Source organism: Telopea speciosissima, chromosome 2, assembly GCF_018873765.1.
Source record: "Telopea speciosissima isolate NSW1024214 ecotype Mountain lineage chromosome 2, Tspe_v1, whole genome shotgun sequence".
Lineage (NCBI taxonomy): Eukaryota > Viridiplantae > Streptophyta > Magnoliopsida > Proteales > Proteaceae > Telopea > Telopea speciosissima.
Genome location: NC_057917.1, coordinates 74,807,812 through 74,832,640, shown reverse-complemented (window position 1 = coordinate 74,832,640; position 24,829 = coordinate 74,807,812). Strand labels below are relative to the sequence as shown.

The following is a 24,829-nucleotide window of genomic DNA, read 5'->3' as shown; positions in this document are numbered from 1 at the left end:
GCGATTGAATACAAAAACATGAATTGTCTGAAGAATAAAATATTTGAACTAAACAACAAACGACCTTTTATAGGGGAGGGAGTAGGATAAGGTGTGAAACTGGGTTGGATTCGGGTAGGGTGGGGTAATACAACTCTTAAGTATTCAGGATTAAACCTAGGACAAATATGGCATGGTGAATGACCTTTTATATAGTTCTATATCAATGACAAAGAAGAAGTTGTATTCCTTTTATCGTCATTTGCCTTATATTTCGAGGCAGGGATTTGTCTGCCAGTCATATGCCTTTCTGCAAGTAGTCTACGATGAGATCCATCAATGATGGTACTTGTTGGGACATAGAATTGAGGTTGCTGAGAATGAGTTAGCGAGGTTGTGGATACAAGTCTCAATCTCGGGCTTGGCGATAATTGGTGCACGAACCCAACCTCGTGGATCTTCTTGAAATTTGGGAGCCTCTGCAAGTTATAAGATTCACTCAACCATCCTTTGTTCTAGATCGAAAACTTGGATTTCTCTCACTACTTGATGGGTCTTTAGCTCAAGTTGGTACAACACTTGGAACATAAACATTTTCCAAAAGTTAGTGGTTCAAATCTATTAAGACCCTTTTTATTCAACCGTTCAAATTAAGGTAATTTGAGAATGACAACTCTTAGCTTTTTGTTTGAGGTCTTATAACAGATTGATTGCTTTTGTAGTAGGTCTGTAGGTGCAGCCAAGGATCACCCTGTGTCTCTATGCATTAACCATTGTTGATTTTATATGGATTATACCATCACAAAGCTTTGTTGAAACAGGTTTTATTAAACACCTTTAAAATATTAAAAGTATTCTGGATACGTTTTTAGATAGGTTTATCAAACACCATTTTGCAAACTAGAAACGTTATTCGCAAATAAAAACACCAAAATACATTTTTGATGAGAAACGAAACAGAAAATAATGCGTAACGTTATCAAACGGTGCCTAAGAGACTCAATTGGTCTTGGCCAAGTCAGACTCCTAGTTCAAGCAATGCTGTGATACCTTTTCTTGAATTTTTTTATCTCATCACTAACTTTGGACTATAAACTCTTTTTTTATTTTTTATTTTTTATTAATAGACTATGGGGTTTGGGGGACAGTCATTATTTGTTTAGCTCTTTGTTGTAGTAAAGCTGTTGATTTTCATTAAGCATTCATTTTTGTAGCTCTTATTTTAAAAAAATATATATTTTATGTGATTATAGAATCTGGTTTTGAGTTATTTTTCTTAATAAACTCACCAAGTATTCTTATTTTGTATTGAAATTTGAGTCACAATGAAAGGTTACTCTTCATAGTGTAATCTCTGGCTTAGCTTTAGTACCTAGTGAGTACATGGAAGCTGAAATGTTATTGATGTATTGTTTTCACATCAAAGTTGAATATTTAGGATAACTAGTTAACTACTCATGTCTTCCGTATTACCAAAGGTCTAGATTGGTGTGGGGGGGGGGGGGGAGGAGGAAATAGTTCCATTTGAAACGTGGGGCAAAATCCTTCGTCCTAAATTCGAGCCTTTGAGTTAAGATGTGTGTGTTAGCAATGAGGGGGTCTTCAGTTGGATTTGTATTTCAGAATCTTGTGCATCTGTTTGGCCCCTGAAAGGAGTGATACCATACTGCAAATTTGAGGGGCTAAAAGTAGGGGATAGAGAAATAATTTTGTGATAAACAGTGGAAAAAATTAGTCCCTATGCACTAGTGCGGGTCAATGAGAATGTGTGCAGGGCATCAATATGGATGAGATTTTTTATTTCCTAGGGAGTGGGTGGTATTTTTGCAAGATTTTATGTCTGAGTGCTGGAGGTATGTGACCAGGTAATGTTCTTTTTCCATATTTCAAATAGGGTTGAGTAAGAGAACAATATCTCGATAAAAAACCCTTTTTTTTTAGGGTAATTTACACATACCACCCTTGAGGTTTGATGAAAGGATAATTTTACCCCCCAGTTTTGGAAAATTCTGTGTACCCCTTTGAGGTTTGCAAACAGTAACAAATAAGCCCATTCCGTCAGTTCATGACTAACAGTGTTAAAAACATGGAGTGAAATGGCAAAATTACCCCTGCAAAAAAAAAAAAAAAACCCTGTAACTCATCTTCCCCAAATCGATTGGGGAAGATGAGTTGGAGGTATCCTTGTAGGGAACACCATGAAAATCTGCACTGATTTCATGGGAACCCACTTCTAACGATATTCAGGCATGATAAGCATAAATCTAACTAAACAAAACATAGGCATAAGGTCTCAACTGCATTTTTCAGGCGTACACAAAACAATACTAATGAATGCTGCAACTAAATAAGCAGAGCCGCAACTTGAGTTGACCACTCTTTTCCATGCCCAGTTCCTCTCTAAATTCCTGCAACTTGAGTTGGGGATTTTGCTTATTTTTTCTTTTCATACTCCAACAATTCAGAGACTCGATCTTTCTCTATTTCAACATGGAAGAAATGGAAAGATGGGAATCGGCACTTGTCCCTGCATACTTGGTGTTAAATCCACATTTTCTCCCTCACTAGACGTCCTATTCCGACATTCCCTTTGATCAATGACCCATATTTTCCCCAAAAGGTTAATCCCAGCCCTCACTTTCTCCCGTTCTTCAATGGTTCAACCTTGGGCTTTTTCTGGAGCTAAACCCTCATTTTCTGATGGATAGCAAGGTTTGGGAGATTATTCGAATTGGTTACAGAACAGGGTTAACAACACCAAGAACTGGAACAGCATCAAGAGTTGCTTGATGGATAGCAAGGTTTGCCAAAGTCTAGCTAACCAGACTGGGAATGAGAACGTACAATAGTTCTCTAAAACGAACTTGTCTCCAATTTAGGTATAAAATAGTTACTCGTTACCCAATTCGTCTCATTCAGGAGTTCTGACTTCTGAGAGTTTTTGTTTCAGTAATTTCCCCTTTTTCTTTACTTTTCATTTAGTTCATGCCATATTTTCTCTTGTTTTGAGTAAAGCATATTTTTTGGGGGGTTATAGGTTCTTGATTTCTTCTTTGGTTAGTCTTCTATCTTTGAGAATGGTTCTGGAAATGCTCACTGCTTTAAACTTTTGGAACCATCAGAGTGTACAGTGACAAAAAAAAAAATGAATAAATCAGATGAAAGAAGAGATTAATTCAAAGTTTTCGTATGGAATCAATCTCCATTATCCCGTACTCCTGCTTCTCTCCAAACTTCTCCGCCAAGTTTCTGCACAATTAGTTGCAGACATAGCAAATGCCAAACGGAAGCAAGTGGAAGAGGGAAAGGAAGGAGAGTGAATCGGGATCGGTTCCATGGTGTTCCCTACAATGATACCTGCAACTCATCTTCCCCAATCGATGAGTTGCAGGTTTTTTTTTTCTTTGCAGGGGCAATTTTGTCATTTCACTTTATGTTTTTAACATTGTTAGTCATGAACTGACGGAATGGATTTATTTGTTACCATTTGCAAACCTCAGGGGGGTACGCAGAATTTTTCAAAACTGGGGGGTAAAATTATCCTTTCGTCAAACCTCAGGGGTGGTATGTGTAAATTACCCTTTTTTTTAATATGGGAGGCTGGGTGGACAAACTCCTTTAAATAGTGCAGTTCATACAAATTTTGGAGGGAAGAGCTTTACTTAACCAGTGATGAAGGGTTAACACACGAATCTAGGGTCACACTCATTTCAAGTGCAATGATAGCCATCGGTGAAGAGAAATTTCACTGTAGCTTGCTGGTTTGGATTGCCAAGGAACCACTAGGTACAATGATAGGAATTTTTTTTTTTCTTACTGAGATTCATGGTTCCTTGTTTTGCACTCTTGATGGGTTTCACAATTTCATGTAGAGGTTGCTCAAGAAAAACCTTTTTCTTGGCAATACTTGGCAGCAGTTGAGACTTTCCTTCATTCTATATTCTGCTGTGTCTGTCTTTATAATCATCAAGCTGCTTAATTAACCATCCCCTTCTTCCTGAACAAATATTCCCCAATGGGATTTTTGAGAAATCATTTGACACCTTATTTAACAGAGAGAGCTAGGAAAAGGGAAGGAGAAGGTGGTTTTTTTTGGGGGGGGGGGGGGGAGGGGGTGTTGGGTGGTGGGGGTGGGAGGGGAAGGTGGGTTTAACCATCCCCTTCTTTTTTTTTTTTACTAAGAAGACAAACTAAAGTGAGCAAGGAAGAGCGAACGCCAGCCTTGGGCTGGTGGCTTGTGCCCTGTGAGGCTGTGATAGTTTCCAGGGTTGAGGATCTCAGTCTCAACTTCGAGACCCCCTTCTGCACCAAGAGACCTGCTTGTGCATCTCCTACCTTAAAGGTCCCGCTCGCTACTCTCCCCCCACTCCCCACCTTCAATCGAGGGCGGCCCCCTAGGGTGCCCAATCTTAGCACAAGAAGAATATAAAAATAGAGTAGGGAAAAAGGGAAGGTGGGTTGGAGGATTAATGTTGGAGCTTGGAAAATACAAAATTTTTTTTAATGAAAATAAAACCTCATATTGATTAAAAAGAAATGTGTACATCACTGGGATATGGAATAGTACAATTGCTATTGAAACTAGTTCTAGCTAAATCCAAAACCATATTGTAGAAGGTTTTGTTACTACACCATTTAAAACTAACGCTAGAGAAATTTATAGTTTCATCAACTAGAGTGAAATAGTTTTTAAGTAAGTTACAGGATGAACATATTTTGTCATTTGGATAAAAAATAGAACATAGATCTTTGTTGTAGCACCACACTTCTTTGATGTTAATATTCGCCTTCATAGCATGTTTCCATTCTTGCAAAAGTCCATAAAGTTTTGCCTCTTTCTCGTCATTGGTTGTTAGACTACCTGCAGATGTTAAAACTTCTGGCCATCTAGCAAACTTGAAAAAATCCAACTACTTAGAAGATACAGCTGAGTTTTCCATTGTATATATAGAACTGTAGATCCCAAGAAGAGTTGATCTCATGACCGTTTAATTGTGAGGTTAAATGGGAATCAAATGGTTGGATGTTCTTGTTGCATAAGAAGTCCTTATTTTCTATACCATGATAGATCAGGGGGGACCAAAATTTATTGGTAGGCAGGCATAGGATCCTCTGTTCATAATTTAAGTTTTAGCTCAAGTTGAGTTGGTTACTTAACAAAATACAATTTCTAATTAAGTCTTTCATAAAATAAAATAAAAAAAATTCTATGAAAAGAATCTTTTGGAAAAATGATAAACAAATGAACGATTAAAATTAATAATTAATGAGATATATGATTGAATTTGAAGAAGAGATATTATGAACCCTGCCTTATTTATCTAATGGCTCAAGCCCGGGTATCAACCTTTTGTGTAGTAGCACCATGCCACTATTAGGCCTTCCTATGTTGTGGGCCATGCAAATAATTGTATTTGCCTTTTCTAAATTCTTTTTTTTTCTTTTTCTTGGGTATGGATTATTGAGCCTTTTTGTTCTCTAGGTTTTAGACATTAGAATCATCTGAGTCATCTTTTTGGTTTATAGTCTTTTGATGACTAAACAAATTAGAATTGAGAAAGATTCTCCGGATAGATAATCTCTAAGACTCTAACCCCTCTGTGTAGGTTATATCTTTCTTTTTATCTTATCCTCCTATCCAAAATAAAAAAAATAAAAAAACACTCTAAATTTTTCTGTGTCATAGCGGAAGGTCAATTATTTTTTGAGCCAACTGCTTAATATGGAATCTTCTTGACAAACACGGTTGTACATCATGTATAAAAGTCATGTGATTATTCAAACCATAGACTGGAAAAAGATTCTGTCCAGCCGTGGCGTGGCAGGAGCTGGATCGTCTAGCTTCACTAAATGATAGCAAAATCAGGGGTGGGATGGTAATTTCACAGGTAGATCTCACCTGAACGCCACATGTGAAACAACCACCCCACCCCTGTTTTTGGAGTGGTTTCCAAGTGCTGGACCGTCTAGCTCCTGCCACGGTTGGACAGAAGCCAGGTCCCCCACTACACTCCCTTAGTAGTCCCTTGCACCTTCTTTATAGATTGGAGTTTATAATGATTTGTTTTGCAACATCATTTAGGATTATCAGAGGTTTATCATACAGGATTAAGCATCTTTTGGTCTGATGGTAGTTTTGAGCCCTTCATCTTAGAAGTCGAAGACTTGGGGATTGTTTCAAGTGCTGCAACGAGCAAAGAAGCAAGGCTGAGCAACAATGAATCAATGATTATTTGGATGGGTTATCAGATGGTAGAATTGATCACACAAGACACACACACGAAAGGTGGCCATGGGAAGTATTTAATATTTTCCTGAACACTTCAGTTAATTAAGGCTTTTGATGTAACAAAGTAGGTATTTTATTTTTCTTCCAACGAATGGGATGCTAAGGTTAGAGTAGGGCAGTTAGGACTTGGGACTAATAGGACAATGTTTGTAAAAATAGAGAGGCAAAAGGTTTTGTGAATGGCTATGCAGTCGCACCTTCAACCATTGGATGAGCAAGATCGTATACAAATACATGAACCCTCATTAAAGGATTTATTTGGATCAACCAGTGAGAGGTGAATAGGTATGGACCGTTAGCATTGTTACCACAATGGCAATGTTGTTGGCTTTCAACCATATTATCAAACTATGGATTGATTTCTATCCCAAGTCCCAACCCTACTTTGCCTGTGGTTCAAGTTAGGTAATGTTTTGAAATTTATTTGGAAAAATTCATTTTTTGTTTTAAGAAAAACAATTCTTGAAAAATAAATAAAAAAGCTCCAAATATAATGGACACTGTAATTAAGATAAATCATTAAATTTCACATGAGACATAATAAAATAAATTTTCATTTATGATCTACCATTAAATTTGACAGGAGACAACATGCACAAATAGTTTTTTAAAATTCTCTATATTGATTTGAGAAGAAAAAATTTCTGGATTACTAACTAAAAATTTGATTCTTGCTGGAGTTATATACCTTGAAAATTGCATTTATATGCTCTCCTATAAGCGAAGTTATTGACATGCCCTCTATTTCCATCCAAGTGTTAAATATGATTCCAACTATTTTTAATCTGTTAATGAAGAACCTTGCTATGTGTGGCTGTCAAGAAAAGAAAGAAAAAAACAAACAAAAAGAGACAAAAATTATGATGATGCAATGATTGATATATGTGTTTATCTCTTTCCTCAAATTTCAATTTTTTTATTCTTTTTTATTTTTTCTCTATTATTTTCTTCGCATCCGAATATAATGAATCTAAAGCCATTTTCCCTTCAAAATATACTGTCACTAACTCTCCACTTTTTTTTGGTGCAATCACCAACTCACCACCAGTCACCATATTATGATAGAAGGATGGAAAATTTCATCCTCCAGTGGGTCACATCATGTTTTCCATATTTCTTCGTTTTATTGCTGACATAGTAGTAGTAGTAGAAGCCGCAGCAGGAGGAGTGGAGTGACTACCGGGACTCCGGGATTTACCGGCCAAGATCACACAGCAAATTCTCGACGGAGGAACAGAGGTAGAAGATGCAGCAAGCTTCGCCCTCGCATCCTATTGGGAGGAGTAGCGTTGTAACGCTTTACCCAAATAATTACAATTCCATCAAAACCAATCCCAGAAGTATTATTAAGCTGCTGCCAGTTTCTTCCCTTTCTAAACCCTCCTTTACTCGGATCTTCCAGTCTCGTTCTCTCCATTCCTCTCCCTCATGTCTGCTCAAATTAACCTCTCAGCTACCACCAAGAGACTTCACTTGCGTCTCGACAAGTAGATTCATCTCGGGATCACGAAAGGAAACAACCCTTTCACTTTCTCCTCTTCACTCGTCCAATTCAACTGCCGCCGTTGTTGATGGTGATGCTGGCGGGAACCGCAGCTTTCGAGGATGGATTGAATTGGTTGGAGAAGTGTTATCGACGGCATTTCCAGTGTGGGTGGCATTGGGATGCCTACTGGGTCTCCTCAAGCCCAGCTCCTTCAATTGGGTTCGACCCAAGTGGACCATTCTCGGCATTACCATCACCATGCTCGGTATGGGCATGACTCTTACTTTTGACGATCTCCGTGGCGCATTGTCGATGCCTAAAGAATTGCTCGCCGGCTTCGTTCTCCAATACTCGGTCAGTTTCATTTGCTTCCTTCTCTGACTTGCTTACATAGATTCTGTATCTGGGTCGAGATTTCTTTCTCTTATGAACTTATCATGGTTTCCTAGTTACTTTAAAATGATTAGCATCGACTTTCATTGATATTGAGCTACAGGAAGATGAATGACTGTTATTTCTTGTTTTTCTGTTTCCATGTTCATTGAATAGTAAGCTTTGTTTGTTCAAAATTGAGATCTGGGAGGAACTGAATAACTCTCTTTTTGGTATGGTTTCAAAGCCTTTGACTTATGTCAGGAAGGGAAACCGAATCACTGCTGTTCATCTTCAACCTCATGCCATGACCATATTTCGTTTCTAGACATGCTGGACAAGATTGTGTCATTGCAGTTTCACCTTCTCATGCATATTAATTCTCAGAATTGTCATCTTGCTCATGATCTTATCATCTTGCAATATCCTCCAATTTTCATTTTCTCAGTATGGCATCACTCGTGAATATATCATCTTCTAATGATTATACTTTTTTTCCCTGGTGGCATGTTGCTTCCGACACCAGCTCGGTTAAATATTTTTCTGGCAACTTAATGCTCTTTTATACCATAAAGCCAAGCTTTGAGGAAAGTTAATAAATTCATTACTTGCTAGCTTCTACAGCACATTTACTGACTCTCTATATCCCCGACATGGGTCTGTGGTTGAATTCAGTGAGGGATAACAAAATAGGCATGAGATGAGTAAGTAGGTTAGTAACTTACTCATCTGCTGCAGAACTAACCATTAGATGGAGCTTGGTTTGTGATCGATGGAGGGTCTCCAACAGTAGATGAACTCTTCAAAACCCCACAAGTCTGCTGGACAGATTGGAGAATATAAGAGAGAGAAAATTGCTGCAACAGAACTTCAAAACCAGATGCTGCAGGGTATGTGGATGGCAGGAATGGCTTCAACAGAGCTTCGTATTCATAGTTGTCAAGGAGTCGCCTAGGTGACACTGCCTTGGCATCCAAACGCCTTGATAACTAGTGTCGCCTTGATCGCTTATGCAGGCGTGTTGTTTACCTTGCGTCTAGGCCCCCCTCTAATGGCTTGGGTCGCCTAGACGCCATGACAATTATGTTGTTACCAGCTACAACAACCTCACCACAGTAACACAGCAAGGCAGTGATCTCATCCTTGGAAAAATAGGTCTCGGACAGCTTCAATAGGCCTAGGGTTGCAGAAAAATAAATCTGAAACAAGGGGAAGAAGAAGGGGATATGACCAAGGCCTCTCACCTATGGCCTTGGTCAGTCTCTCACTAACCACAAGCGCATCTCACCACTCAACTGTATCTTACAGCAATAACAATGGCACAAGCCAAAATTCATTCAACTATTCAAAATCGTGGGGGTGGGGCTCTAAGGCCCTTATAATATATAGAGGGTAATAGCGGAACCTAGATAGAATGTAGAGTGCTGGCCCAGGTCGCCAATACAGCTACCATGCTTATCAGCTCTTACCATTGCCGCCTATAGATATAGATGGGAGGTAGGCGAGGGTAGCTTGCTCCTCTTCTCCTAGGCTACCTGCACATGGTATTTGTGAAGAAAAGGCAGCAGCTCAGTTGCGCCTGTAGAAAAGGAAAACAGCAAAATAGAAAGTGTCTAACAGTCTTACACATGTAGTAGGGCTGTGCCTTGTACAATAAGGAAATTAGAAAATAGAAACAAAAGAACATAGTAACTAATAGGATCTTACCACATATGTAGTGAGATAGGTTTCCTATTTATAGCAAGAACCTTCAAAATAGAAAATTCCTAATGGGCCCAGAGCTGGCCCACGAATTGGACCAAACCCAGACACAAAGGCTGGCTGGCCATCTTCTCTTCCTCCTCCTTCGATCTACATGAGTCTGGCTTTTAAAGATCAAAAGAAGGTCTGGTAAGACCCTAGTCAAATATCGTCTCGATCTTCTATGTCATTCAACTTAATAATGTGATGTGGGTGGAATTTCATTGATATGTGAATCAAAGAAGATTTACCTGAATTGAATGGATTGAGAGTCGGATAATAATGACATCCTCACTAATATTATACTGAAACATGAAAGTTTTTCTGATTGAACAGCGAATTCAGTGGAGGGAAGTTTCTCTCATAAGGGACAGAATATAAAACATACAATAGAGTATGGAGGATGACAAGAATATGAATCTAGAATAGAGTTGATTGGTGATTCTGTGGAATTTTCTGATGATCTCATTTATGAGATATTGTAGAAGTTTGTTAGGGATGTTCACCATCCTTGAGTTTCTTCAGAGAATCTCTGATGCTGATAAATCAGCAAAGTGGGGCTTATTTTAGTGGAAATAAGCCTTGGGCTGGGTTCTAAGTGTTGGGCCTTTGGTCCTGTTAAACCGTGTGGGACTGGGTGTCTTTGTATGTCACCGTGATAGAGGGAGTCCCTCTACCGTGAATTACTTATGATATGTCCACACTGCCCTGTTAAACTGTGTGGGACTGGGTTCTAAATTGCATTGATCTTCTTCTTCTTCTTCTCTCTCTCTCGGTTATTGGTTTCTAACTCTGGTATTGTAACATGGTATCAGAGCTTTATTAACTAGTATCACTGTTCTTCCTTTTCTGGTTTGATAGTCACACAAACAAATCTCGATTTTGGCTGAAGCAGCCCATGCTGCCTATTTATTATATGTAACCCTAGTTTCGATGATATAAATACAAACTAGGGTCATCTTCTACTATATCTATCTGTCTGCCGATGAAGTTTCTGATCTATTGAAATCAATTTGGTGGAGATTGCTGCTTCTGGATCCCCTGTTCTACCGCCATTATCAGGTTGTATCTATTATGGATTCAACCATCGAGGTATTTCTTTCTTTAAGGCTAATCTATACTGCTGAAGAGGTATTTTCGAAATATCTCTTTATTTTATTTGTTATTGAGTGTTTTAGTTAGGAGGGTGGAATAGGTCTCTAAAAGTGAAGTCTTATTTCAGTCTTTCTCCTTTATTATTTCAGTTTCCTAATCAGTTCAAGATTGGTTTAGGCCTTTTCATTTTTTAGTTTGAGTCTATTTTTCAGTCTTCTATATAAATTTGTTAGGGGCTACAGCCCGGTACCCGAATTTGAGTAATAAAAGATTGGCTTTTGCCTTTGGTTCTGTGGTGATTCAGTAGGCTCATTGGTGGTGATTCCAAAGTTAAAGTACTGTTGATGATTCTAGCCCTGCAGATCAGGTGGTTATTCAACTGTTAAAGCCTCAATTGATCTCTGGTTTGAACCCCCGTTCTGTCCATCGATTATGCAGTTGTTGAATTGTTCTTCCCCAAGTAGGATTGCTCCATAACTGAGAATCTAACCCTCAGATTCAGTGAAACTTTGTAGGACTGATTCCCAGTCTATAATAGACCTTCGGCCAGAATTAGAGCATAATCAGTCAAGTCCTCTTTTTAAGTTATTTAAATTTCTCTCAGTTTTGGTTTGTCCTTATTCCCTATGTGATATACATTGTTGTTGCTCTCACTTAACAGCTCGAGCTTTTAGGATAAGCGATTGATCCTGTCGCAAGCTGATCTCCCACTGGATACTCCTGGTTTGGGGTTAGCACTACATTAATTTCCATCCTACAAATTTTAAATGATGTCCTCTCCCTCTTTCTGCCCTCAGTTTGTCTATGCTAAGGGTGGACCATGCCTTTAAGGGATGTTGACCCTTTGATCTTTCAGAGAGAAGAGGGGGGGGGGGGAGTTTACTTGGGAGTGTCTTGAAAAGGTTTTTGGAGCCAACTGTGAGAGAGGAAATCCCTCAGTATTCAGTTAGTCTTTTAATCCGCTAGAAGATAACATTAACCCTGCTATTCTCTTGGTATGCGTTGTGATTGCTCTACATGGTACTTTCAAAGGCAACATAGACAAACATCATCAAAAGAGATTGGAACTGCATAATGTCTGTTGCGTCTGATGGGTTTCTCTAAACAAAATAAGAAAAAAAGCAATAATGGAGAAAAGAAAACAAGCAAATACAATAACAACAATTTAAGGTTGTTCACCCCGGTTGCTTCTGAGGGATGATCAACCAAGAGAGAATCTGTAAATGGTGTAAGATCTCCAACAGAACAGAGAAAACATGAAAGATCTTTTACAACTGTGCCCCTTCTGCTTTTCTCTTGCATTGCAATGATTGCATCATATCTAAGGTCTATTTATGAATTTATTAGGGGAAAAACCCTTACTTGTGTCTCAAGACATAATCTCGACCTTTGGATCGTACCAAACCTGATGGCTTTAGAATTAGTAAGACTAAAAAGGGCATACCCAGTGCACGAGGCTACCGCCACTGCGGGGTCTGGGGAGTATCATAATGTCGGAAGTCTTACCCCTGCTTTCGCAAAAAGGCTGTTTCCAGAACTAGTAAGGCTAATGCACAAAATATGCCTAGGTACCTGATGGACATGAGTTCACTTTTCACACATAGACGTTGTGTAGTCTCAACCATTGGATTTGGTTTAAATCCAAAAGATTTGGTCCTTTCTTGGAAGAAAATAATGGTTCTCCCCCTGTAACACTATAAGTAGGCCTTTTTCCGAAGAGAGATGTTAAAAAAGATAGAGTGAGCATTTACAGTTACGAGAGAAACAAGAGGGTATAGTTGTGAGGGCTTGTTTTTTCTCCATTATTTGGTATGGGAGAGAGTGAAAGCTCTTGTTTCCAGTTGCATATTTCTCCCTTTTAGTGAAGGCTGATTGCTCATCCAATGGACATCGGCAATAAGGCCCAACCATGTTAAATTCTTTTTTCTTGTGTACTTGTTTCCTATTTCTTCCATTATCTTTTCTTCTAGTTTGTTTCAAGGCATGCACAATGGAAGCTCGATTCACATGATAAGAACTTATTTATGTTTTTAACATCTGGTTGACATGGTTCAAGTACTCGGTTTCGGCCAGGCAGAAAACCGAGTTGGGCCGAGATCTCGGTGAGTTGGTGCATTTTTATTTTTTTTTGGAACTCGAAGGCAGGTTTTGGTGGGTTTTTGACCTAGTTAGGTCATGAAACTTGGTATACAGCCTATTTTAGGCCATTTAAACACAATGGCACTATCACGTTTTAAAATATCCAAGTCCAAATAGGAGTTTGACTTCAGACCCTAGGTTGGTAGGCTACGATGTACTAATAGGACCTATTCTACACATAATTTAGTAGAAGAAATCATACAATTAATGTAAAATACCGAGATAATACCGAGATCTCGCTGAGATACCGAGTTAATACCGAGATCTCGTGTCGATACTATTTCCTTAACTCGTCCTTTATCTCATCTCGGAGATCTCGACAAGACCTCGTTCCATGTTGGTTGAGTCCATAGGATAATCTCTAATTTATGAGCTTTGCCCTTTGTGTAGGTTGAATTCATTTCTTATTGGATATGTGTCCATCAAAACCTGGAATTCATTTTTTATATTATTTTAATTTAATTTGCATGATATTAAAGAGGGTTTGGTTGTCCTTAGGTTTTCAACTAAAACGTACTCAACTAGAGACATGACTCAACATCTTGTTCATATGGTCGTTACATCATGTGATCTTCAAAATGTTGATTCCAAGACACATATGTGAGTACACATACACTGGATTGCACGAGAATCTTGCATGTGTTACTTCTAGTTGCTAAGTAACAAGATTCACATTTATAGAATTCAATTGCTCCCTTGACCTGAGAGGTCCTTATTGTTGTAGTTGCACATCGTGGATTTTGGTGCACTAATGGTTGATGTCTTCCAGACTATAAATCGGTGAACTGGATTCACGGTGTTTGGTCGTGAATGAAAGAATCACTCAACACGGAATCCACTGTCCTTCTGGGGAATATCAAGGAGAGAGAAAGTCTGATTATGATTGGACATAAATCCGGATCCGGTGTTGTTTTTGTAAAGTGTTTGCAAATTGTTTTTTAAAATTCATATTATTTATTAAATAATTTAACAAACTGTTTTCATCCAATCATTGACACCATCTCTACATTTACATGTTCGATGGATTGGGGTTTGGCAGAATGCAATTACATGCCGTATAGCCTGTTATGTGATATTGTATTAGTGGAGTGACTAATATGCAATTAATAGGATTAAATTTTGAAGTATTTATTATTTTGGGGTGATAATGGTATTAACTTATCTATTAGTATTTTATAATTATCATTGATTAGATTAATGGTAAATATAAAGTATTTGGATTAGGTAAAGATTCCCAATGGGATCCTACCTCTTCTCACTAATGTAGCAACAATAACACTAGCTATAGACAAGGATACTTGTCATTATAGGGATTGACAAAGACACTTGTCACTACAGGGACTCACCGAACTCAGTCAGATAAGTATTGTGAATCTTAAACTGACTCAGACAAGGTTGCTCACTTAGTGGGTGACCTAGACTATAAAAAAGGGAGGAGGGGAAGGGACTCCAATGATTTTAGTAGTCCCCCCTCCCCTTCAAACGTATTGCTCTATCTCCCTCTCCATCTCTTAAATTGTGAAATTAGAGTTTTTTAAACCCTAGTTGAGAGAGTATCTGTCCGGTGTTTCCCTGACGAACGTAAGCACTGCGTGCAAATACCTTCGATTTCTCGAGTGTGGAAGAGCTAAGTTCGCGTGGAGGAACTTTGATTGCGGTTCAAAAGGTAACCCATATCTTCCCGTTAGTTTTTTTGAACTGTAAAGTTCACACACAATAGGAACCGATCCATTCCTCCGCTGCAATGGGCATTTATTGCCTTCATTTCTGGTGAGGGTTTTTTTTTTTTTGGGTGTACGTGTGTGATGCAGGACAATCTTGGACTGGGCCGACCCAACTGGTGTACCACATTGGACCGACCCAAACCCAGTTGAACCAGGCCCAGTTTGAGTGTTCGGATCTAATAGGATTGTAGGAAGTTTATTTTATTTGGGAAATTATTATGTAATCTTTTATTTTAAGGTAGTTATTAGACAGATAGGGAAATTTCCAATTTGAGTTTATGGGTTTCTATTTTAGTTAGTATGGTTTTAGTAAGTAATTAGGAGTCTTTATTTTAGGGATTTACATTTTTCTTGTCTTTATTTAAGATTGTACTCAGCCACATTTTGGAATGAATGCAAGAATGAATTGAAAACAAAGTGAGTTTGTGCGTGTGCACACCCCCCCCTTCTTCTTCTTCTTCTCACGGCTCCTTCCCCTTTCTTCAGTGTGATTTCTCCCTTCCCCCTCCGGTTTCTTCTTCTACCTCCTTCAATCTTCTTCTCGATTTCTGCCCGCATTATCTGGTATCAGAGCCAAACCTGGCGCTACGACGACTCACGGTAGCTCTCCATCTCCTCGGCCCATTTCATTGCCGCCCTCTTCGCATCCAGCACCAACTCCCACCTTCCCTTTTGTTTCCCTCAAAACCCCAACCGCAACAACCCCTTTCTTCCTCGCTGTAACAGCGACCAAAAAACAAATAGAAATAAATAATAATTAAGCAGACCCATCCCATCGCTGCATCATTACCGCAGCACTCCAGATCCCGTAACCCCTCCAACTCCTGATTCCCTTAGCGATAACCCTCCCTGTACAGCTGTACCCACCACCTTCCCTCTCCACAACTTCGATCGAACCCTCCCACTTTGGGGTTCCGCCAACAGCAACCCATAAAATAAAATAAAAAAACCTGTTGAGTCCCAGTGACAACTCCACACCACCCTTTTTTTTATTTTCTCCTTTCGTCGATTCTAGTGACCCACCCCTGCGATTCCCGCCAAAAAAAAAAAGAGGGAGAAAAGATCAGAGAAGAGAAGAAGTTGAGAGAGAGGAAGAGATCCCTGGTTCCCGTCGTTGTCGGACTCCTGCACTCTAGCGCGGTTCCATCGTCGCCGTGGGAGTCATCGTTGATTTCAAACTCCACCACTGCTGGCTCGAAATTCTTGTACCGTTGGTTTCTCCGCTGGATTCCTGCTAAAATCCCGCTGCCAGAGGAAAACGACCCTCCTCGCCACGTCTTCAACTCCACGTGAAGGCTCTCTTCAGCCCTCTAAAACACGTCTTCCACCCTACTGAGTGCTGAAACACGATAAGTCCCTCTTTAAAGTCCCTTTTTTTTTCCAATTTGCCCTCCCCTTTTCTTCATAATTGGATTCACCTTTCTTTTTTCTTTTTGTTCCAAGTTTGCCCCCCATCTTTCACGTGTCATTCAGAATTTTAGTTGAATCTCCATAATTACCAATCTGCCATCCATTTAGCAATTTCAGTTGAATTACAATTCTGCCATTGATATCATAGATCCCATTATATTTATAATTGTGCCATCAATGTTCTACACTTCACCATATTTACGGGAATTGACCAATAGTAGGACTCTGATACAATGCAACCGAATTCTCTTGGTTACAATCCATCACCTCTTATATCCTGTAACAGTGGAAGCACTGCATCAGGTATTTTCTCCTTATGGATTTGTGGAAAAGGTCATGACAACATTTCATAAGTCTGATAGTTCTCAAGCCCTTATCCAGTATCAATCACTCTTGAGTGCCGTTTCAGCAAGGAATATTCTTCAAGACCGTAATGTTTATGATGATTGTTGTACACTGAACATCCAATTTTCATGCCTAAGTGAGTTACAAGTGAACTGCAATACTGAATGGTCATGGGATTTCACGAACAAATCAACTCAGGATGAAGAGCTCTCAAGACTTGAACGGTTGGATCGTTTGATTGGAGAGGTCTTGAAAAACCTTCCAGTTACCCATGAAATGCAAATGGCTGCCCCACTTGCTTATAGGACAGTCCCCGAAGAGCCTGACGTTGAAGCAACGTTGATTGAGAATGAAGAAGTTTCAGTAATTTCTGTCTTCAAGGAAGATCCAGCCCGCGAAGTTCCTGTTACCGACACTCGACGTCGAAAGCAATATGGTCGCATTAGTGGACAATGAGGTCGAGACCAAGGAACTTAGCCTTTTAACAACTGTGATGATCGTGACCAGCCAAGAGGATCCTAAGGAGCTTGAGATTGAAACTATGGAGGTCAAGAACACAATGGAAGGCGACACATATGGCCCTATGGATACATCCCATGACGTTAAGGTTGGGCACGTAGAATTCATCATCCCCTTGAAGTACTTTGAGAAGTGTCGTCCTTGTCTTTACGATTATATCCGTACGTTCACCCCATCCAAGTTGTTGATCGTGGATGTTGATCGAGTGGTGTTGATCCTCTCCTTTTTTAAAACTCGTGGTCGAGTTTTTCTCAACATCGGGAGAGTTGATGCAGGACAATCTTGGACCGGGCCGACCTAACTGGTGTACCACATTGGACCGACCCAAACCCAGTTGAACCAGGCCCAGTTTGAGTGTTCGGATCTAGTAGGATTGTAGGAAGTTTATTTTATTTGGGAAATTATTATGTAATCTTTTATTGTAAGGTAGTTATTAGACAGATAGGGAAATTTCCAATTTGAGTTTATGGGTTTCTATTTTAGTTAGTATGGTTTTAGTAAGTAATTAGGAGTCTTTATTTTGGGGATTTACATTTTTCTTGTCTTTATTTAAGATTGTACTCAGCCACATTTTGGAATGAATGCAAGAATGAATTGAAAACAAAGTGAGTTTGTGCGTGTGCACCACCCCCCCCCCCCTTCTTATTCTTCTCACGGCTCCTTCTTCCCCTTTCTTCTGTGTGATTTCTCCCCTCCCCCTCCGGTTTCTTCTTCTACCTCCTTCAATCTTCTTCTCGATTTCTGACCCGCATTAGTGTGTGTGTGTGTCTCCTTAATTCATGATTACAGCTCTGGTTCATTTTTCATATTCCCCACCCCCCCCCCCCCCCAATTCGGGTCCAACTAGCCTGATTGCTAAATCAGCATCAAATGGTGCTTGCATTGTTTGGATTCAGTGGTCCCCTCCCCCAACTCCCCTGCTGCTTATATGCTTCTGAATAAGTACTTGGATGACTGGTGACAGATAATGCCATTATCAGGATACTTTGTGAGCAAGCTCTTAGGGCTGCCTTCCTATTATGCGGCTGGGTTGATATTGGTGGGTTGCTGCCCGGGAGGTTGGTATTCTTGTGTATATTTGCTTCTTATTTTCCTATTTATCCATCCTCTTATGTTTCTTCCTTGTTGTACGGCTCAGGGACAGCAAGCAATATTGTCACCTACATTGGACGGTATGTCAGATCTGAAATACAGTCATTTCCTTTCTTCATTGAGCTGTAATTTGTCCTAATACCTCTAATGTTTTCCAGTGGAAATGTGGCCCTCTCAGTTTTGATGACAGCTGCAAGCACTCTATCTGCTGTGGTATTGAATTACACCGTATATACTCTCTACTGAATGAGCTCGGTTCCCACCCATGGTCTCAAAATTTGCTTCCTTAATTGCAGGTGATGACCCCTTTCCTCACTGCCAAACTTGCTGGGCAATTTGTTGCTGTAGATGCAGCTGGACTTGTTGCCTCTACAATGCAGGTAAGTGTGATAGGTAGCTAGCTTCCTCTTGTCGCTATGCTGTTCCTGGTCTATATGTCTGAGTCAGTGACAGGATGCAGGTTGTACTTCTCCCTGTATTGGTTGGTGCTCTCTTGAACCAGTATTGCAAAAGTGTGGTTGAAGTGGTTTCACCCTTGATGCCACCTCTTGCTGTGTTAACTGTAGCTGTTCTGTGCGGCAATGCAATTGCTCAAAGTGCATCTTCCATCCTTATGTCTGGTAAACAAGTGGTTCTTGCTACTTGTCTTCTTCATGCATCTGGCTTTTTCTTTGGTTATGCACTTTCCAGGGTGCTTGGGCTTGACATATCATCGTCACGAACCATCTCCATTGAGGTTGGCATGCAGGTAAGTGACTGAATTTCTTATGGACCATATTAAGCATTCTCTTTCAATATAACAAGTCCGATTTTTTCACTGCATGTGTTCAGAATTCCGTGCTCGGGGTAGTTCTTGCTGGTCAGCATTTTGGAAATCCCCTCACTGCAGTACCGTGTGCGGTTTCCAGTGTTTGCCACTCAATTTTTGGTAGTGTCTTAGCTGGTATCTGGAGATACACTACACCGACCAAAAAGCAGAATTAACATGAGTTCTTTACTTGATAACTCGGGTGCAAGGATTCCACAGTTTGATGAAATGACTGTTATTGATGCTCAATCTCAACTAAAGATAACTGGAAAAATCTTAGCCCTTGCATTACGATGCATGTATTCTTGCTGCTCCATTTTAATTTAAGAGCTCCAGGGGATGATTCATAGGTATGTGTATACCATGCTTGTACTTGGGGCGTTTATGCCTCAAAAGAGGGTGTTTGATTATGAAATTGCCTTATTGAGACTAGTTCCACTGTGCAAGTAAAAGAGACCAATTTTTGCGGGCCTCCCACTTGCATTGAGTTATGTATGAAGACAGCATTTGGTGGTTTAGTATATTTTTTTTTATCGTATGATATTTACTTTTTTTCTTTGTCATGTGTTAATGCTAATTTTGTTTCCTAGGGTTGGATTGGAATTCCTCACGTGACTTGACCTCTCCTCTCCTCTCCTCTCCTCTGGTTTCTTCCTTCTTCCAGTTCTGATGTGGTTGGATGTGCCCTGTCCTGTCAAAACTAAACAGTGTTGCTTGACATTAGAATTTACAATGCTCAATTCCAAAGGATTGAAAGAATACTAGATGGAGAACTACTTGGATCCACCCTCTGGTTACTCTACCAGTAACAAATTTTGCAATTTCATAGACACATTCGTTTTGAGTTCCCTGTGCACTGAGAAATACATTCCGTAAGTCCTCTTAGTATACTACGCAAACGCAATCATCTTTATCGATTGCAAGAATAAAAGATGCAGAACTAGTTTTATCCACCCTCTTATTACACTTTCCCGTGCAAATTCATTTGTACGATTTCATGTTGGGAGAAAGAATGTGAACTGATAGGATTTACCCTCAGAAAAAAGTGTGTTGTACTAGAAAAGCAAAAAATGGTGAAATTATGACTTTTGTTTTCTCACCAACCATAGTTACAACAAGATTTTCCCCATACAAAATGCCTTGCCTTCCGAGATTGCTTGAACTATATTTAGCTCGCAGAGGTTAATTTCAAATCTTCAATCTCTTAAATATTCTTTTGTTGGGAGAAAGAATGCTTCATGGGCGTGTGCAATGCGCTGCCCTTGCAAACACCCAGGGGCAGGACAATCAGTTCGCCTGAAGGGTGCAGGAGCAGCATATAGTTTGTAAGAAAACACCCAAATCGAGGCCGAGCCAGTAAGCCTGGGTCAGGCTAGGATTTGAGACCCCTTAATTTGAATATTGGCATCAAATTGATAAGATTTACAGCAACAGGCCCTGGATTTTTGGAAGGGTGATGTTTGAGCTGAAACAAGTAAATACTAATCACTCAGAGCTAGAGGGGGGGGGGAGGTTCAAAAGTTGGAGCTTCAATTCAAGCTGATGCGAATCAGAATCATACCCTTTGTGAATCACAGGGATGAACCCGCACGCCACATCAAATGAAAAGTGAAAAAAAGCATTCATAGGGTCTTTGCTAAGCATGCATAAGGCATGCATGCATTCACTAAAACACCCACCACCCTTTGGATACTATGAATTCCTTGGGTGTGCAATGCAAGATGTCTATCACAATGTATACAGAGAGGCTCATTGCTCATCCTAAAGCATCAATTTATTAATCTGTACACATAAAAAACATCTTCCAGAAGGTGTGAATTTCTTAGTTATTAGCAACTAAAATGCTGATTCCCATTTTTTAAGGGACCAGATCATTACTTCCACAATAAATGGTGGTATTACAACTCCTATATTTGATATGGTCACGCCACTACCATTGTTTAGCTGCAAAAAGAGTTGAGCTACGAAGAAGGATATTGACCTATTGACTATGCAGTAGAGGTAGAGTGCCAATATTACCAACATTGATTTTCTAATGCATTTTAAAGTTTTAAACAGTACCTTTTTTCCGGAGCGGGTGGGGGAAGGGGGGGGGGGGTTGGTTTGTCCTCAATTCCATATGCTTTCTCTAAAAATGTCCATTGTCTTTGTTTTCTTTCAAAGTGACTTTTAATGGGACTACTTCCTCTCCAAAAATAATAAGCATTACTCAATCTTTCCCCATTTGCATTTTCTTTTTCAATTATTTCCTCTTCAGTGTTACTATAATTTTCATGTTTGATTCTCCATTCAGAAAAAAGAATTGCTAGTTTTCTTTTGCGTGGAATTTTGAGACAGTTTTTACATTTCTTTCCAATGATCAAGTCTAAACCTGCACATACCCATGACCAGATGAAAATTTCCATGTTATTTTGAAGGAGAGCTCTGAATAATAGTGTTAACTATGAGGAATTCGGTCTCATTAATCTATCCCTATATTGGCTTTGGAGCAGACACACACTAACGGAGGATCCTCTTCATAGTACCAATGAGTGTTGCATATGTGCTCATGTGTGCATGTGTGTGAATGTGTGTGTGTGAGCAAAGATGACATAGTAAGCTACCAGGCTCCTAAGACATCAATTGATTTTTGCATTAAAAAAGAATATTTTGTCACATGGTTGATGGGTCTTTTACACATTCCATGGCTTCTAGCAGGAGATTGTGATCCCTTGGCTTCAAACCTCTCCTGCACCAGTGGTTCACAAGAAAAGTTTCCATTTTCCGAACCTGAAAAACATCTCATATGGTTAGGTTGTGTTTGAATGCAATGCATGTAATGACAATTATTGATGAAAGAAAAGAGAAGAAACTTTTTCTTCCTTCTCGCATTTGATAGCAAAAATTTTTTTGTAGTAGAGCTTTTTAAATTGACCAAGAGAATTTAATCTGTTAGGGCAACTTTTCATTAAAAAATTCCCATATATGTGATAATGATCACAATTTGGTTGGGAGGGGGGAGGGCAGCACAAGAAAAGCCTGACTTTCTGGCAAGAATCTTCTTAGCAACCATACATTTAGAAAGATGATTGAAAATAGTGGTACTAATCTATCTCAAATGTTCTCTTTTAAAAATTTTATTAACCATAAAAAACAACCGGACATTAAACAATCTATATTGCAACAAGTGGAATCTATCCTCCCATGAGCAACTAATTGAGACAAATTTTACAAAGACAGGGAAAAGTTACTCTCAAGTACTGCTACAGAAACTTCCAATCTCAATTAAGGTTCATTATGTCAGCCTACCGTTTTACTTTATTTATATATAAGAAACAGATGGCACTTGTAATTTGTAAATGCTCGAAACTTCTAGAAGAAATTAAAGCATGAATCACAGTAAAAGATTTTTTGTGCCTAATGAAAGAATATCACATTTTTAGCATCAACTATACAAAATATCTCAGCAGGATACATATCAGATCTTAATCATTAGGAGAAATTGACCAGAATGGAAGGCAAAAAGCACTTCATGATCTTCCATAACAACCCATTAAGGGCATAAGTCCGTAACCAAGCCACACCCCCATACCACTTACCACAGTAACAAGTCCCTTTTGAATACAGCTGCAAAAATATCCTAGATATTGCTTCTCATATAGCTGGGGATTTTACAAAATCTGTTTAATGTAAGTATCTAACAACATTGTTACTTCAGCACTATCTGTAGCACAAAAATTGACAGCACCAACTGTAAAAGAAACATTGTGAAGTCTTATCAAGGATGAAACCCTCAAATGGCAGAATTTAAACTAATTCTTTTGTTGTAGGCCGAAGAACAGAAACATGACAGACCACTAGAACATTAATAATGCATAAGAAAGAAAAAATAGATGCTAGAATGTATTGAAGCCACAGATTAATCAGGCACTCTGGTAGTCAAATTGGACTGACCTAATGACACATTCATCTTAGTTTTACTTTCAGAGTTTCAGCCATTAATATATTTAGATTTCCAAAAAACTAAGTTTCTGCGTCCAAGATAAAAAAGACCATAATAGCATGGATAAAAGATTAAGTCAAACATAATAGTAAGCAACACCCTCTAGACTCAAAATATTGAAGCCTCACTTCCAAAAAACACCAAATCTATGAGGTTTTCAATACATCTCAGTATTATGTCAATAATACAAAAGAAGGGATAAAGTTTTACCACCAACCTGCTTAACGATGAATGGCTCCACAGATAGACTAATTGGTTCTGTTAGAATAGTCAAGAAGCCGTTTCGATTTCCATAAACAATATCTGTGAAATGGCGATCACCCACCTGACATGCAATACAGAGCTTGAGGAGTAAAGTAACAAAAGCAAACCATTCTTTCAAGTGGAAGAGTTCTACCATGACAAGAAGTGAGGTATCATAGCCAAAGTCTGTTTCAATCTCTTCAGCTGTTCCAGCCGGCTTCTTGGTCCCTATAGTTTAGTGTGAAGAATTAATTATGGAAAATTCAAAATGAAGAGAATGGTCAATCCATGTACTTAACAGCTAAAACAAAGGCTGCAGCCTCAAGGTAACGAATGACCTAGTTTATGCAACAAAAAATGTGGTCATCAAATAAAAACATGATTAAATCAACAAAAGAACTGAGTTAAACACAGTTTTTTGAATTTTTTCTTTGTTCTACTCATAATCATCATTACACGAGAAGGATTCTCCAATTTCGCAAACTATTGGGAAGGGTTCTGTTTGCCTTCTCATGCTTTCCATTTTCCCTTTGCTACTGTTGTTAATCAGATTAGGGGGGATGAAGGAAACAAATACCGACGACAGTCGCACTGGAAAAACAGAGAGGAAAGAAAACTTGCCATGCCTTATGACGCGAATTCCGAGGGACTTCTCAATTGCTGCTGCTTTCGAACCGTCAATATCATACTGGTAGAGCCCTAATAATTGAACAGCAACATGAAAAATCCGCTCCGACGATAAAACAATGAAGTGAAATGAGAAGAGGCATTACCAGCAGAGTTACTGAAAATGGCGACGTTCCCATCAAAAACAGATCTGCATCGTTCCAACGAAGGGTTTAGAGGAGGCCACAGAGCAAGAGAATAAGGCGCAGTGAGGGTATTGTCTTTATCGAAAATTACGCCCCTGAAACCCCTCCGCTCCAGTTCCACCCAATCGATCCAACTAATGTCCCGCACGGTGATATGCGGGATGGCCAAATGGCGTTCTTTAGTCACCACCTGCACCGAAGAAATGATCCCTTCGAGATTGAAACTCTGCCCCAATACCGCCTTCAAGTTCCGCCACCACATGTTCGATGAAATGCCACTGAAGCTGCTCTTATTCTTGCTTTGTCGTTCTTCTTCTTGCTTACAGCTCTTTCGGTACTTATTGTCGGTGCCCGTGTCACTAACGACGGGGTGCATCTCCTCTAATACTAGGGTTTTGCTATTGTCATTGTTCTTTGTCTTCTTCTCTTTCTCCACTCGCCGGTGGCTAGAACTGCTAATTATGAAATACGATCTGCTTCTGGTTCTGGAGTTAATTTTAGTATTAGTAACCGTTTGACTTCTCGTTTGGAGACAGAGTTGCTTATGTTTGGGCAGAGGGCTGAACGATGCGAAAGACCATGGCTGCAATGCCACATCCATTCTTTTCTCGAGTACTTTATTGGGTTGTCATCTTACTTTTAAAATCCTCACACCTGACACCGTGCAACTGATCCACCTACTCGAAAAGTCAGTCTCCGCGGTAGTTGGCTGCCTACGCTTGCGGTGCTTGCCTAACACGTGTTTGGGATTTGGTCTACGTAAATACTCTCATGTATCTATCTCACTCCTCCTC

At 39.5% G+C, this 24,829-nt stretch overlaps 2 protein-coding genes across 2 annotated transcripts; one reads left to right on the top strand and one right to left on the bottom strand.

The window, feature by feature from the left end:
• Positions 1-7,453: 7,453 nt before the first annotated feature.
• Positions 7,454-19,532, top strand: LOC122651985 (probable sodium/metabolite cotransporter BASS1, chloroplastic). Its single transcript, XM_043845596.1, has 7 exons — positions 7,454-8,108; positions 18,063-18,156; positions 18,237-18,270; positions 18,349-18,403; positions 18,487-18,570; positions 18,651-18,938; positions 19,022-19,532. Exons 1-7 carry the CDS (start codon positions 7,515-7,517, stop codon positions 19,172-19,174), a joined length of 1,302 nt encoding a protein of 433 aa, XP_043701531.1. The 5' UTR covers positions 7,454-7,514; the 3' UTR covers positions 19,175-19,532.
• A 2,079-nt stretch (positions 19,533-21,611) lies between these two features.
• On the bottom strand, positions 21,612-24,537 carry LOC122651986 (phosphatidylglycerophosphate phosphatase 1, chloroplastic/mitochondrial). Its single transcript, XM_043845597.1, has 5 exons — positions 23,997-24,537; positions 23,845-23,922; positions 23,378-23,451; positions 23,198-23,305; positions 21,612-21,767 (listed from the first exon to the last, which is right to left on the bottom strand). Exons 1-5 carry the CDS (start codon positions 24,409-24,411, stop codon positions 21,651-21,653), a joined length of 792 nt encoding a protein of 263 aa, XP_043701532.1. The 5' UTR covers positions 24,412-24,537; the 3' UTR covers positions 21,612-21,650.
• Between the last annotated feature and the right edge of the window lie 292 nt (positions 24,538-24,829).

Excerpts from the sequence above, each read along its gene's own strand:
- LOC122651985 (XM_043845596.1), top strand. The coding sequence starts at position 7,515 with ATGCAGCAAGCTTCGCCCTCGCATCCTATTGGGAGGAGTAGCGTTGTA. Across the intron at positions 8,109-18,062 it reads GCTTCGTTCTCCAATACTCG|ATAATGCCATTATCAGGATA; the intron begins GTCAGTTTCATT and ends GACTGGTGACAG. Across the intron at positions 18,571-18,650 it reads TTGTTGCCTCTACAATGCAG|GTTGTACTTCTCCCTGTATT; the intron begins GTAAGTGTGATA and ends GACAGGATGCAG.
- LOC122651986 (XM_043845597.1), bottom strand. The coding sequence starts at position 24,411 with ATGCACCCCGTCGTTAGTGACACGGGCACCGACAATAAGTACCGAAAG. Across the intron at positions 23,923-23,996 it reads CATTTTCAGTAACTCTGCTG|GGCTCTACCAGTATGATATT; the intron begins GTAATGCCTCTT and ends TTCAATTATTAG. Across the intron at positions 23,306-23,377 it reads ATACCTCACTTCTTGTCATG|GTGGGTGATCGCCATTTCAC; the intron begins GTAGAACTCTTC and ends ATTGCATGTCAG.